Below are 16,958 nucleotides of genomic sequence, written 5' to 3'. Positions count from 1 at the left end.
CAGTTTGTAAAACTAAAAAAACTCAGTTGCCCAATTTCAAAACCCAAACCCAATTCATTAAGTTAATGTTAATGTCGAGAAGAGTAGAGACATCATTACTATTAAGTTTTCATTTTCACGGCATAATTAAACAAAACCTTATTACTTGTAAAATTCTTACAATTAATTAGTAAAAATAATGAAATAATGAAAACCCCATAGCATCAATTCATCAGTTAGTATAAGAAGCTCCATTTTCAAGTAGATTTCGTTCATAACATGCGACACATAATATGCAAGTCAAAATGGCTTCGTTTACCTTCAAAGAATAGAGTGCTCAATAAAAACATATTCAATACTGCAAAATGAACATAAAATCCTAGGATTGCATCCACAATCCTGCAGCTTGAGTTTTTTTATGTAACGTCTATAAATCAATCTTGAAATATGATCGAATTAGTAATTGGAAGAAACATGTCGAGTATCATGTGTTCTTATTCAGGTTTTACTTCCTAGCCTCCTGATATTCTGCCTCGGGGGACTGATCCTCACCCGTGGACCCTCCAGAGCCAGAGGAACCACCATCAGAACCAGAACCCTTACTCATGTGCTCTCCAATCTTTGAAACAGCCTTATTGGCAGCATCCATTTTAGCCTTGATTTCATCTACACTGTCCCCAGCCATTGCATTCCTCAAATCTGCCACGGCAGACTCTATCTCTGAAGCAATCTCATTCGGAATCTTGTCTCTGTACTCATTCAAGCTCTTCTCAATATTGTATATGCTTGTGTCAGCACTATTTCTCAAGTCAATCAAAGTTCTTCTCTCCTCATCTTTCTGAGCATGCAATTCAGCCTCCTTCACCATCTTATCAATCTCATCCTCAGAAAGACCACCAGATGATCGGATTGTGATTTGCTGTTCTTTTCCAGTTGCCTTATCCTTGGCAGAAACAGTTACAATCCCATTGGCATCTATGTCGAATGTGACTTCAATTTGTGGCATCCCTCTAGGTGCAGGTGGAATACCAACAAGATCAAACTCACCCAAAATCTTATTGTCAGCTGCCATGTGACGTTCACCTTGAAGAACTTTAATTCCAACTTGAGTCTGGTTGTCTGCTGCAGTAGAGAAAACCTGAAACCACAAAAACCAGTGTAAATTTTTGCCGGGAAGGGATCTCAGCACATCTTAATATGTAAACTGAGAGGATGGTTAACAAATTAAAATACAACACCCGTCAATACCAGCAAGCAGAAAGACCATGCAATCAATTGGCACAACAATAACACTTGCACACATAAGATGGCAAGATTCATTTGTGCAAACATGTGCGCATTATCAAAACAATTTTTTTTTTTCATATTCTGTTGCGGGCTATATTACCGATAGAGAGAATTAGCTGCTCTCACACTTTAAGTATTGGAACAGTTTTAAATACTACCAGTGAAGTTATTGTACTCTCAAGTCATGAATATATCCGAGGCAACACAGAAATGTATCATAATACTGACCTGTGATTTTTTTGTAGGGATAGTTGTATTTCTGTTGATCAACCTGGTGAAAATTCCTCCAAGTGTTTCTATACCAAGTGACAGAGGAGTTACATCCAACAGAAGCAGCTCCTTAACATCACCTCGAAGGATACCACCTTGAATAGCAGCTCCCATTGCAACTGCCTCATCAGGATTAACCCCTTTGCTTGGAGACTTGCCAAATATTTCTGATACAATTTCTTGCACCTTGGGAACACGAGTCATTCCTCCAACAAGCAATACTTCATCCACATCATTGAGGGATATTCCGGCATCCTTCAAACAATTCTTACACGGAATTCTAGTTCTCTCAATCAGGCTGCTGACTAGACCCTCAAACTTGGATCTGGTTAGCGTTATATTTAAATGTTTTGCCCCTGAAGCATCAGCAGTTATGAATGGAAGGTTGATTTCAGTTTGGGATGTAGATGAAAGTTCAATCTTAGCCTTTTCGGCCGCCTCACGTAGCCTCTGCAGGGCAAGCCTGTCCTTCGAGAGATCAATGTTATCAGTTCTATTATATTCACTCACCAAGTATTCTAATAGTGCATTGTCAAAGTCCTCTCCACCCAAGAAAGTGTCTCCATTTGTTGCTTTTACCTGATAAAAAGGCTCTCCAAGTCAATCAATTTAGCAAAGCATGAATAAAACAAATAAAGAAATACAAGCATACCTCAAAAACACCATTCGAAATTTCTAATATAGAAACATCAAAAGTACCACCTCCAAGGTCAAATACTGCTATGATACCCTCCTTGTTATTCATCCCATAGGAAAGCGCGGCAGCAGTTGGTTCATTGATAATCCTTTCGACATCTAACCCAGCAATCCGCCCAGCATCCTTGGTGGCCTGCCTTTGTGCGTCATTAAAATATGCAGGAACAGTGATAACAGCTTTGGTCACCGTTTTACCAAGGTATGCTTCTGCGGTTTCCTTCATCTTTGTTAGAACAAATGCACCAATCTGGCTCGGGGAATAAGTTTTTCCATTGGCTTCAAGCCAGGCATCCCCATTGGGAGCTCTAACTATCTTGTAAGGTACCATCTTCATTTCTTTCTGTGTCTGAGCATCATCAAAACGTCTCCCAATCAGACGTTTTGTTCCAAAAAATGTGTTTGTTGGGTTGGTCACAGCCTGCCGTTTGGCTGGTGTTCCAACAATTAGCTCCCCCTGCTGGTTGAAGGCAACCACAGATGGTGTGGTTCTAGCTCCTTCAGCATTCTCAATTACCCTAGGATTCTGCAGAATACATACAAAGGACTTGAACAATCTGAATAAAATAGTTCCCATTTTCACAAAAAGAAATCCAAAATATATACTTCAACAAAGATCAATAATATTAGTCAGGAAGAATAATCTACCTTTCCCTCCATAACTGATACACATGAGTTGGTTGTACCCAGGTCAATACCAATAACATCATTACCAACAGGTCTTGAGCTGTAATGCAGGAATAACATCTTAGCAAATAATTAGCCACTGAGATTTGATAATGTTTTGAAGATATTTAAGAATACCTGAAGGATCTTGCCAAGGATGCCCATTTGACCAGTGGAGACCTAGCCAAGGATGTCTTTGCATTTCCAGTCAACTATATTAAGAATAAGAAACACTAGTAAGCTTCAGTGGCCAATTACAAAAAGTCCACCAGCAATATCTCATCAGAAAGAAACGAAACAACAATATTTCAATTTCTTTAAGTAAAGGTAAACCCAGAATCTTTCATAACCACAAACACATTGTAATCAGCAATTATAACAATTCAACAGCTGTTGCCTAACTAATGATGAACCAATCGAAGTTTAACTTAAACCCAAAATAAGTCCTAAAAGCTTTTTATTTTATATAGTTGATATAATTTGATCAAAAGGCTAGGCTAAGACCCAAAAAGATGAGAGAAATGAAAGAAATGAGAAAAAAAAACTCCATTGATGGTATTGCAACATAAAATCTTTGGCCTTTAAACAAACGAAAAAAGCGGGCAAAGACTCGACCATGTTCCCCAGAAATAGAGGAATCAAGTTATTACAGAGTTCTAAAATGAGTTAACATGAAAGAAAAAGAAAATGGAAAAAAATAAATCACATCAACCAAAAAGCAACAAAGACAGGAAAACGCAAAAGACCCAAGATAAAGAGAAACTTACGGATCTGCAAGCGGAGTGAAGCTCACGGCGCTGTAAAGCACGGCGGAGAACAGAAGCAGCCATGGTAAGAGCAAGATGATGAAGACCGTAGGGTTTAAAAGGCTGTGCTAGGGTTTTAGCAAATCTGATTGGTGGGCTTTATTTAACATTAAGGGATTTGTGATTGAATGACTGTTTTACCCTTGCCTAATTTTGAGAAGGACGGTTCCGTTGGTGGGCTTGGAAGGGTAAAATAAGAATACGATTAGAATATGTCAACGTTCAAAAGTTAGGGATCGTGGGCAACAAGAAATATGAGCAAAACTAATCCCTCAATATCTTTAGGGGTTTTTTATTTAGTGAAATACTTAATAAAATGTTTAATATGATATTTATATTTTGAAAATATTTAATTTAGTATTTTAACTATTAATATATATTTTATTATGATATATGTATTATAAACAAAAATAATATATAAAAGATGAATATGTGGATTTCTATTGCATTCTATATTTTTCATCATATGTACAAGTAGTATATTTCTCTCTCTATATATAGGGAGATTAGACTCTTCATATTCTAATACATAAATAGGAAATTAGTTACAAGAAGATGAAATGTGAAGATGAAATGTTTAAGGTTAAAGAAGATGAAAGGTGGAAGGTTGAGGGCGATGAAAAGTGAAAGGTTGAACATCCACTTAATAGCATTCAAAACACCCCTTGAATGTTCATTGTATAAATAATATGCCTAATTAAAAACCTTATTAGGAAAAAGAGTATATAATCATTTGATACATTGTATATCACAACAAAAAAAAATGTAGTGTAAATTTACTCCCCCTCATGTAAGTATCATTTAGGATCTTTGAGACAACGCAATCAAATGTTGAAAATTAACTTCTCAAATGTGGCAGTAGGGAGATCCTTAGTAAAAAGATCTGCTAAATTCTCACTTGAACGAATCTATTGAACATTTATATCTCCATTCTTTTGTAGATTATTAGTGAAGAAAATTTTTGGTGATATATGTTTTATTCTATCACCCTTAATTTATCCCTCATTAAGTTGTGTAATGCAAGTTATATTATCTTCATATAAGACTGTTAGAGCTTTTTTTTCAGAGCATAAACCACAATTTTTTCATATGTGATGAATTACAGACCTTAGCCACACACATTCACGATTAGCCTCATGGATTGCAAAAATTTCAACATGATTAGAAAAAATAACAACAATTGTTTGTTACATAGAACGCCAAGAAATTGCAGTACCACTATATGTGCAAACATAACCAGTTTATAATTGAGCATTATGAGGATTAGTAAGTACCCTACATTTGCAAATCCAACCAATTATGTTTTGGGTAGGTTAGGGAAAAATAAACGCATATCTCTTGTACCTTGAAGATAATGAAAAATATGCTTGACCCTATTCCAATGACTTCGGGTTGGACAAAAGCTAAATCTTACTAATAATTTGATAGCAAATGATATATCTGGTCGTGTATAACTAGCAAGATACATCAATGCACCAATAGCACTTAAATATGGTACTTCAGGACCAAGAAAATCTTTATCATTTTCTTGAGGATAGAAAATGTCTTTATTTACATTAAGTGACCTAACAACCATTAAGGTGCTCAACGGATGTACGTTAGCATGTAAAATCTTCTTAGCACTTTTTCTATATATGTTGTTTGATGCACAAGGATTCCATTCTTTAGGTGCTCAATTTGTAACCCTAGACAAAATTTTGTCTCTCCAAGGACTTTCATTTCAAATTCTTTTTTTTAAGCACTTCATTGTCATTAAAATCTCTTCAGAAGTCCCAATGATATTTAAATCATCAACATACACAGTAATTATAAAAAATCCTGGCTCAAACCTCTTTATAAAAATGCATGGGGAAATAGGATCATTATTATAGCCTCCCCTCAATAAGTACTCACTAAGGCGATTATACCACATGCACCCAAATTGTTTCAGTCTATTAAGGGATCTATTTAATTTGATTGAGTAATGTTCTCGAGAACATGAATTGCTGCCTTTGGCAGTTTAAAACCTTCTTGGAGTTTCATGCAAATGTTATTATCAAATGGGCCATATAAATAGGTTGTAACTATATCCATTAGGCATAAATCATGTCCTCTTATTCCTAGACTAATCAAGAACCTAAAAGTAGTTGCATCCACCACAGTAGAGTATGTCTCTTCATAATCAATACCAGGTCTTTGTGAAAATTCTTGTGCAAACATGCTTTATATCTCACAATTTCTCCTTTTTCATTTCTCTTTCTTACAAAAACTCATTTATATCCCACAGGTTTTAGACCTTCAGGTGTACGAACTACATATCTGAACACATTTCTTTTCGCAAGAGATTTTAACTCCGCCTCAATTGTTTCTTTCCATTTTGGACAATCATCTATTTAAATACATTATTCAATTGACATTGTCTGACAACCTGTTTTCAGTGGTGTAAGAAAATCATGGTTTTGGGACCATAATTCTAGATAGTGAGTTAATTTTATCATTTATTTAAAGCCTATTTACTCTTATGAAAGTTATATAAAAATTTGGTTGAGAAATTTTAGCATTTAGATAGTTAATTAAGGAAAAATAATTAAATATTAAAATTTAGTTGTATTAGTTAAAGGAGTTAATTAGTTATGGAAATGAAATCATATGAACTTAAATGGAAATTAGACAAATTTGGTTATGAGTGGACGGTTGTGACTTTGGTTTTAAGGAAATTTAATTAATTTTTAAAGGTTAGTTTAGTAATAAAACAAATAACTGGAATTGAAATAAAAGAAAAAGAAACATCATTATCTTTCTTGAGCTTGGAACAAATTAGAAGAAGAAGAAATTTTAACTTGTTAAGGGGGGAGTTTCGATTGCTGAGATGTTTGCAAGTAAGGGTAATTGACCATCGTTTTTGCTAATTTTTGTATTTTCATGATAGTTGAAGCTTAACCCTTGCAACCCGTATTTCATTTTGTAGAATTGTAAAGAGTTTGTGAGTTTACCATGAATGAATTTAAGTGTTCTGCTGTTTGTGAATGAATTTATAGGTTTGAGGATGGTTTAAGATGGTTTTATAATGTAGTTGTGAGTCGATTTTGAAGATAAGGGCTTAATTAATTTAATGTCTAAATTTCAAGGGTTTCTAGCTAATATATAGTTATTTAGGGATTGTTTAGGGACTATAGAAGATTCGGTACAAGCCTTTGTAATTTAATTTGTTTAAATTTAGAAGTTAAAAAATATTAAGGACTAATTTACAAAAAATGTAAAAGTTTGGGGGTAATTGCATAAAATTCCCTTAATAAAAGAGTTGTAGAATTTTATGCTAATAAAATGTTTTTAGGTGTTTAGCTAAATTGATTAAGTTATTATAATCAGATCAAGAAACGAACGATTCTGTAGATATATACGGGAAGGAAAAAGCGACTGAGTAGACGTTGTTGGATATTATTGTCACTGCACATGTAAGTTTGTACTAATATTCCTATGTTTATATTTATTTTTTCTCTGTACCCATTTCAATATAATTAAATCTAATGTTAGTAGTATCTATTGAATGACTAGAAAATAAATGATAGTTGAATATAATGAGTATATGATGTGATATCTAGCAGGCCATGAGCCGATGATTAATTAGTAGGCTATAAGCCGATGATTAATTAGTAGACTATGAGCCGGTGATTATTTAGCAAGCCTTAAGCAGGTAATTATTTAGCAAGATATGAGCCGATGATTATTTAACAGGCCTTGAGCTGGTGGTTATTTAGCAGGCCATAAGTCGGTGTTTATTTTAGTAGGCTTTAAGCCGGTGAATTATTAGCAGGTACTATTATCGATGATACAGACTGTAATGATGGCTTGAGATCCTGCATGTGTTGTAGACTCTCTAAAGCTTATGTGAGTAGCATCGTGAGTTGGTTGAAGTCAATTTGAATGAATATTGTTCTTCTAATCATTTGAAGTGAGTTGATAACAAAATGATGAATTGTTTTATGATCATATATCATATGGTATCTTAAAGATGTAAAATTTCTAGTTTTAAATGTTTCGAAAAGATAAAATGATGGTATATTAGTAAGCATTGATAGTTCATGTTTTGTATGTTTTATAATCAAGAAAAAGGTATGTGATGTTTGTTTTACGAACTTGTTAAGCTAATTGAAAGCTTACTTTTTTTGGTTGTATGTTTTTGTAGGTTGTCGGACTTTTGATGTTGATTGGAAGTCGTTGGAGATCACACTATCTGACATCTTATTTGGTAGTTTTTTATTAATTTTGGCTCAGTTATAAATGGCATGTACATAGGATAACATTTTGTTAAGGTTGTGAAAGATTTGGTATTTTGATTTTAAATGTCTTTATGTGTAAAGTGGTTGAATGTTTTGTTAAAGTTGACCTTTTGTTAAGGTATGTTAATTGTCACTTTTGAAATGGCATTTAGTTGACAATGTTGTTGATTCATGGCACCTAATGGATGAAATGAATGCGCTTGGGAAATTTGTATACAAACCAATTTGGTATGTAATGTGGTTTTGGTTGGTAATTTAATTGTGGTGTCATAGAGGGCACATTGGTTTGACACTTAAGTCGTGTGTTTTGTCATGTTTTGAACCTGTTTGAATGCATTTTAAGGTATAAAAATGTTTGGTTTGTTATGAAGAAATAGGTGGAAGTTGCATTGATTTTTAAGTCATTTCTAGGTACACATGGCCTGGGACATGGGCTGCCACACGACTGTGTGTCTTGTAATTTTCATTGCAGGTTGGTTCAGACGGGCACAGTGAGTTACACTGCCTGGGGATATAGTCGTGTGACCTTGAAAAACACGAGCACAATTAGTTACATGGTTTAAGCACATGGGTGTGTGGGGTAAAAACATGGCCATGTTTGGGGTCACACGGGCTGGCCTTATCCACACGGCCATGCGACCCCTGTTTTCACCTTTCACTTAAAATTTCATTTTAATCCAGTTTTGATCCTAGTTTATTTTAAATTTTCTGTAAGCTTGATTTAAATCTCAAATTGTTTGAAAATCACTTAAATGGTTGATGATGAATTATTTTAATTATGTTTGTTTTAAATTATGAATTATATTAAAATTTGAAAACCTTATAGCTTGGAACTATGATTGAACCGGTATAGGGAATGACATTTAGTGATATCAGAGCTACAGTTTAGTCGATTCTAGGACTGAACGTAACATTTATTGAGTCTAGAGATACATGCCATTTTATAACCTGTGATAGTGTGACGACTCTTGATTAGTTTGACTCATTTTCTAATAGATTAAAGATGTCAACTGATTCCAATCGAATAGTATCCAACAACATACAAAGTAATGTTCCAGCCACCGATCAAAGGGTTGCTCTAACGTACTTGAGTTTCAGGAGCCTAGAGAAGTGGCTCTTAATTCTTTCTTACATATAATGCAAGACATGTTTAATGCTTATATGTGAGCTAATCCTGTGACTCAACAACCTTTACCCCCTCATTCTCCTAGCCCTGTTTGATTAAATACTCGTAAAATTACTATTGATAAGATCCGTAAGTGTAGGGTTCAAGCGTTCCATGGTAATGTAAATGATAATCTGGTAAAAGCTGAATATTGGCTAAAGCACACACAAAGGGTTTTAGATGAAATGTTGTGTCAACATGAGGATTGCCTGAGATGTGCAACATCCATGTTAAAAGAAGAAGCTTTTTACTAGTGGACAACCCTAATTGCGATTGTACCAAAGAACGAGTGAATTGAGAATTCTTCAAAATTGAGTTCCAAAAGAAGTATGTCAATAAGAGATATCTTGATATGACAAAGAATGAGTTCCTTGAGTTAAAGAAAGGTAATAGATCAGTAGTGGAGTATCAGTATACTCGTGAGATTGTATCTTCTGAAGAAGAAATATGTATTCATTTTGAAGACAGTTTAAACGATGAGATTAAGCTTTTAGTGAGTGCAATAGAAATTAGAGAATTTGTGGTTTTGTCTGACAGAGCTCAGAAAATGGAAGCGGTATACAATCATAAGAAACAGAAAGAGATGAAAGCTCGTGACTTCCTTAAATGAAATTCAAATCAAACATTTTCTACTCCTCCACAGAAGAAAATGAAAGAATATGATTATTGTTCTTCTAAACCATCCAAGTTTTCAAGAAGAGACCGATCGAGACAAAACAATATGAGATCATTGGCGCCTTTAGCAACTAATGTGGGTAACGTTCGAAATACAAACAAACCAGAATGTAGTCATTGTGGCTGAAATCATTTTGGTGAATGTAGGTTGTGATTTGCCATGAAATACACTATTGTTTACATCCTTTTTACACTTCACTTTAGCTTATTTAGTAGTTAAATCAAAGCATCTTAGTATATATTTAGGTTTTCATGTTTAAAGTAGTAATTTATGCTTTTTAGTAATTTTTATTACATTCTATATATCTAAATAAGCTTACATGGCCTTTGTAACACCCATAACCTATACCCGTCAACAGATTAAGGTTACAGTGTATTACTGTACAACTCAGAACATTTCATTATAGATAGCATTGTGATTTACAATAAAAAAATTAACATAAATTCCTGAATAATTAAGTTTACGATAAATTATGCATCTATAGACCTTAAATCAAGCCTATAAGGCTCTAAAAATTATTTTAGAAACAATTAGAGGCCAATTCGAAAACTCAAAGAATTCAGGGAGAAAAATGTAAATTTTCCAAAATTATAGTAGGTATCGATACCCAATCGATACATATTTGGAAATCGATACCAAAGTTCAATTATGTTTTTTTGTAAACAATGGATATCAATAATTATTTAATAGTATCAATATTTATGAAACAATATCGACACTTAAGTAAAAATTGATTCTATTTTAGCATTCTATTTATTTTATTTAAAACTGATCATTTGGTCAAGCATCGATACCAATTGCCATAGTATCGATACTTTTCTTAGAAATGGTAAAATCTCACCTTATCAATATTCAATTCGCATCAAACTCACCTACTATAAAAGGCATTAATAACAATTATTTAAACACTTAATATCTAACCAATGTATCCTTATTGACACCACAAGTTAATTACCAAATCATTAACATTCAAACCAAGTCCAACTTATTTCAACTCAAGCAATCAACAAATTATTACTTAGTTACTTCCATACCATTACATTTCATTACTCTTAGCACACATATAAATTAACATTTACCATTTGATACATATAACCATCACTTGAACTTAAATAGACACCATCAAAGAATGCAACAAAGTTTAAACTACAACCATGCATAAGCAAGCTATCTACACAAACAAGCGATTAAATCATCACTACACACAACTTAAACTCCTATTACATGCCATATAAGCCAAGATGTTTATGAAGTCTACCAAAAGAGTTTCTGGATAGTGTGATTTCTTAAGTTGACCCGATCTCTCAGTTCCACAAAACATAGTCTACAAAGAAAACAAAAACACAAGTAAGCTTACGTAAAGCTTAGTAAGTTCATTGATAAAACGATATAACTTACCGAATTTAAACACAATAATTCAAATAATAGATTAATGAATAGAGTTCCAGTCACAAGACTAATAACAATATTCCTATCAATCAATGCCTGATGAACAATACACAGATATGAGTACATGGTTAACCACTGGAGAACACGCCAAACATTCATATGAGCTATTCCAACTAATAACACGCCCCGACACCAAGTGCGTAGCTTGTATGCTAATGTTTGCCCCCCGATAACACACCAGAAAAACACTAAAACATAACATGATAGTTAGCAACAAATGCAGGACTTCGGTATATTCAGTAAACAGAAGATATACAAATTCATCATTACATCTCATATTGTTCTCATATCGCACGCAAAATAACCTATTGGCATGCCATTTGTACTCTATCCTACGTTCATCGGCTCAAGAGATTTTAACGATTTTCAATACTATAATGATTTGTCATCCAAATCTCATATGCATACATAACAGTAATATCCAAATTACAACAAATTAATTCATCCAAAAATGAAATTAAAAGTATTAGATTTAAATCGAGCGAACCTATAAGACTAATTCGCAGTGACAACGAAGGTATAATGACTATTCCACTATTTTCTCTTTTCCGCGGCTCTCAACGCGTTCTTGATCTAGAATAATAATTTCATTCAATTAACTATATCAGTAAAAAAAATCATTTCATGCAAGTAAGTCATTTTTGATAATTTACAAATTCACCCTCAACATTTCACTTTTATTCAATTTAATCCCTAGGCCATAAACATGTAAATTAATCATTTTTATTTTAAACCCACCTTGACTAAATCTCTTAGGGCCTCTCTACAACTCCTTTTTTCTGTTATTTCACAACAAATCCTTGTAATCAATTATCTTTAACAATTTAGTCATTTAACGTTAAAATCAACAAAAATTACTTTACAAAATAGTCCAATCTAACAACAAAGCTTAATAATCTTCCAAAAACATTCAAGAAACAACTCAACTCTTCAATGGAAAATTTTATAACGTTTGATAGTTTTATGAATTGGTCCTTGGGTTAGCTAGATTAAGCTAATATGAGCTCAAAAACATAAAAATTACTAAAAACGGGTGAAATTTCACTTACCAAAAAGAGATTAAAGCTTGAACGAAGCTTTTACAACCCTAACAATGGCTATTCGAGTTTTTTTTTCCATGAAGAAGAAAAGAAAATGTTCATATTATCATCTAATTTCTTTAATTTTAATTATTTACTAAATTACCCTTTTTATTACAACTTCTAAAATTACCAAATCATGTCCATAATATAAGTATATGGTTTAACTACCATCTAAGGAAGGTTTAATTGCACAATTAGTGTAACACCCCTTACCCGTATCCAAGGCCGGAACAGAGTACGAGGCATTACCAGAATTAACAATACATATAGACGAAAACCGGGCCATAAAATTTCATTTAATTCAAAACTTTTCGAACACATGCATAACAAACAAAGCTAACTATATCATCACATCAAAACATAGGACATGGCACGATTAATTAAACTTATAAACCATAATGGATAAGGACCACATCTCATGATTTTATACGATAACTCAATGCAGACTGATACGTATGGTGAAAATCATAATAAAAATACATATCACAAACCAACTTCCTATACATGCCACTCACTTGATATTTCTAATATTTCAATTAATTTTCCCAAAAATGATAGTTTGATAGTGTGATTTTGCCTCCGACGATCTCCAACCCCGAGCCGACCTGCCAATACTAAAGAAATGGAGAGGATGGGTAAGCTTTACGCTTAGTAAGTTCATATGAAAATAATAAGCAATTACAACCATGCTTTTCAAGATAAAACACTATAATTGTACAATTACACATATTCAGGACAGGCTATTTTCTGGAGTCCCGGTGTTAAAAAAATCATATCTCAAGTTACAAAACTCGAAATCCAATTCTGTAAATTTTCTATGAAACTAGACTCATATGTCTACTTACTAATTTTTTTCTAGAAATTTTGGTCAGGCCATTTAGTACAGTTTATTAGTTAAAGTCTCACTTGTTTCAGGGTATGACTACTCTGACCCTGTGCACTGCGAACCGAATTTCTCCCTGTACAGAATTCCAACGACCATGCCATTTGTTTCCCTTAAAATTAGATTCAATAAGGAATCCATGCATGTAAGGTATGACTCTCAATAAGTTTTTTACAATTTATGGAGAATTTCTAAAGTCAGAACAGGGGATCTTGAATTCATTTAGACCCTGTTTCACAAGAATTCAAATATCACATAATACATAATTCTTTTGCTTCCCTGTTTCTTTCATGTGAAAATAGACTCATTAAGCTTTATTTCCATAATTTTTTTTATTTAATTCAACTTACACAATTTTTGGTAAATTTTCAAAGTCATGCACTGCTGCTGTCTAATATTGTTTTACTACTAAAGTTCACTTTTACACAATTTCACTTAATTCATTCCATTTTACCGAGGTTCGCTCAAATATTAAGCATATTACTCATAAATTCAAATAAACATATACTTGCACTTGTTCATCACATAATCACTTTCACATGCATTTTCATTTAATCGATTTCCCGTTGAACTCATCGAAATAATAACAGATACACAATTGCCTGCACATTTTCCCATTTCCACACATGTAGCCGAAGCTATCTGGTACGCATAGTAGCCTGCACTTAGTACTACACATGCGACCAACAGTCTGGTACACGTAGTAGCCTGCACTTAGTACTACACACGTGATCACAGTTTTCGGGTACGCATAGTAGCCTGCACTTAGTACTACACATGCGACCTCACAATAGATCATTCATATAGTTTTTATTCCGAAGGTTCAATCGGGAAATTCCTCACTTTTCAACATTTTACTAAATTTTCCGTAATCAATTTAAATTCATAATTTACATTAAATAACCATTTGATAGGCAGCCACATTTCATATGATATCAAAATATAATAACATAAAAAGAATCGATAGATTATTTATGTACGAATTTACTCGAAGTGTCGATCTCACTATCCATAGTACCAATTGTCCATTCATAGTATAATAAGGCACAACTCAAATATCAAATCAGCTTTTAAGAATTTACATAACATATATCACATATTTCATATATCACTTGTCATGTATCTTCATTTTCTTGCATTTCATGTAACATTCTTTCATGTCATATTTCCACATCATAAACACCATTCCATCAACTTTTCCAATATATTAAATCATAAAATATATGCAATAATAGTAAGAAATATAATTCAAACATAACATTGCATTATTATTATCATACGAACTTACCTCGATCCAAAAACAGCAATTTACCATTTTAGTCCATAACCTTGTATTTTCCCGATTTAAGCCCGAATCTCGATTTCCTTCATCTATAATATTACGTTTAGCCTAATAATTAGTCAAACTATTCATATGGGTCCAAAAATCATATTTTTAAAAATTTTCATTTTGACCCCTAAACTTTTGTATATTTGCACTTTTGCCCCAAGGTTCGGAAATTAAACTTCATCCTATTTTCTTATGTTTTATGACATGCTGATCATTTTTCCCTTCTATGGCAACATCAAATTCTCACTCTAACATGTACTTGTGACTATTAGGTATTTTTACCGATTAAGCCATTTTGCTCGTTTTCACTTAAAACCGAGTAGCACAAGTTGTCTAACATAATTTAAAACCTCACATTCTATCATAAAACACCAAAATACACAAATTTCACCTATGGGTATTTTTCCAAATATGAACCCTAGGTTGAATTATTGCTAGCATAAGCTAAATCAAGTTACCGGGACTCCAAAAACGTAAAAATCATTAAAAACGAGGCTAGAACAGACTTAAAATCGAGCTTGGAAGCTTGGAAACCCTAGCCATGGAGTCTCCCTTGGTATATACGTCCATGGTGAAGAAGATGAGCAAAATTGGCTTTTAATTTTGTATTTTAATTCATTTTACCCCTAAATGACCAAAATGCCCTTACTACTAAACTTTCCAAAAATTCCATTCATGTCCAATATTTGTCCATAAACTTTGAAATTGGTCAAATTTCTATTTAAGACCTCCTAATTAATATTTCAAATCAATTTCATACTAGAAACTTCTAGAATGCAAGTTTTGCAACTTATTCAATTTAGTCCCTAACTTCAAATTAAGCACTTTATGCATAGAATTTCTTCACGAAATTTTCACACAATCATGCAATCATATCATAGACCTCAAAATAATCATAAAATAATTATTTATATCTCAGATTTGTGGTCATGAAACCACTATTCCGATTAGGCCCTAATTCGGGATATTACAATTCTCCCCCCTTTAGGGATTTTCGTCCCCGAAAATCTTACCAGAAAAGTGGTCTTCACTTAGATTCCTCAATTTCATATTCAGTGTTGAAGAACTTTCACTCAGGCGGTGCCTCCAATATATCTTTTTAATTTCTCATATATTCTAAAATTCATTATCAGAAATCGATCCTCACTGTACTCTTTTAGTTTGCTACTCACTATCACATTTTCCTCTTTCCGCTACGGAAATAATTCTGATATAACCTCGAAAATAATCCTTTCTTCTAGTTACAAAAAATTCATCATGCCATCCTTTACTATTCATTCATTACGTTAATCAAAACCGTCTCAATTGCATTAGCTCAAGTACCAAAATATCTCAATTGAAGACATTAACTATAATTGACTTACTTGAGAGAAGTAATCCACCATACCGATTGAAACTCACACTTTTATCACTTATACCTTTACTGTTGTCAAACCTTACACGAAAATTAGAAAAATCCCAATACTGAAATCACCACATCACCCAAATCAAATCAAAAGTATAGCCATACTTGACATGATTATCACGAGCTGAAGAATGCACTCCGAACATGATTCATAGTTGACAAATTACGGAATAAAGATAACAAGAAAACCGAATAAAGAAATCCAAGATAGAAAAACCCAGAATAAAGAAACCCAAGATGCGATACTATGCCGAAAAATTGAAAACCAAACTCATAGGAAAGTATAGAAGATCCCGATAATTCCTTAGAGAAAAGAAATCCAGTAGAAAACATCATTTAGTCTCACTAGAATCAAATGCAACAAGAACAATGTATCTTCCCATATATATACATATCAAATGGAGCATCAAGTAGAAGAAACAGAATCATAGTATCATACATATTCTCTCATCAATTTTTTTATCAGGCAGAATATAATCGAATGCCCGAAGGAATAGAGTAATACAAATTATAAACCAGTCAGGCTACCAATGTTTTCGTCTAACATCAGGATTAGAAAACATCCCCATATAACAAAAATTTCTTCAAAAGATCAATAACCATAGAAATATTTCTGGGAACGGATAAACACATAGAACATCTTAGAAGAAACTGCTAAAATCTGTCCAACTGTAACTGTCACACTCATATATTACACATTTCAGATATCATTTCCCCAACTATTTCTGCCATCACAAATTTCATATTACTTTTCACTAAAGAAGACTAGTTTTGAATAAATTTTATTTGCACTTTTCTTGACCTTGTACCTTAGTAATTCGATTTATCAAAATAAATTTCTTCTCTAACTGGAACAGTGCATAACTCCAATAATCCTTATGCCAATCTGATACTTTTCTAGCTTTGACTTTACTTATCAATTCATTCTTCAATCTCTAATCATATTTATAATTATTCTAGCACTGAACTCTTTGGTTTCTCAACCAGAAACTTATTCAGTATAAATCT

General features: G+C 33.1%; 1 protein-coding gene across 1 annotated transcript; it reads right to left on the bottom strand.

Annotated features, from left to right (window-relative positions):
* Positions 1-273: 273 nt before the first annotated feature.
* LOC107901919 (heat shock 70 kDa protein, mitochondrial) lies at positions 274-3,814 on the bottom strand. Its single transcript, XM_041081994.1, has 6 exons — positions 3,663-3,814; positions 3,034-3,107; positions 2,878-2,956; positions 2,189-2,755; positions 1,495-2,115; positions 274-1,117 (listed from the first exon to the last, which is right to left on the bottom strand). The coding sequence occupies exons 1-6, from the start codon at positions 3,723-3,725 to the stop codon at positions 485-487; spliced, it is 2,037 nt and encodes a 678-aa protein (XP_040937928.1). The 5' UTR covers positions 3,726-3,814; the 3' UTR covers positions 274-484.
* Positions 3,815-16,958: the final 13,144 nt, after the last annotated feature.

This window comes from Gossypium hirsutum, chromosome A11 (genome assembly GCF_007990345.1).
Source record: "Gossypium hirsutum isolate 1008001.06 chromosome A11, Gossypium_hirsutum_v2.1, whole genome shotgun sequence".
In the NCBI taxonomy this organism is placed as follows: Eukaryota; Viridiplantae; Streptophyta; class Magnoliopsida; order Malvales; family Malvaceae; genus Gossypium; species Gossypium hirsutum.
Note: the sequence above shows the minus strand (reverse complement) of the source record. Positions and strands in the feature narration are given on the sequence as shown.

Coding starts and splice junctions, on each gene's coding strand:
- LOC107901919 (XM_041081994.1), bottom strand. CDS start 3,725: ATGGCTGCTTCTGTTCTCCGCCGTGCTTTACAGCGCCGTGAGCTTCAC. Junction 2,756..2,877: donor TATCAGTTATGGAGGGAAAG/GTAGATTATTCT, acceptor TGTATTCTGCAG/AATCCTAGGGTAATTGAGAA. Junction 1,118..1,494: donor TCCCTACAAAAAAATCACAG/GTCAGTATTATG, acceptor TTGTGGTTTCAG/GTTTTCTCTACTGCAGCAGA.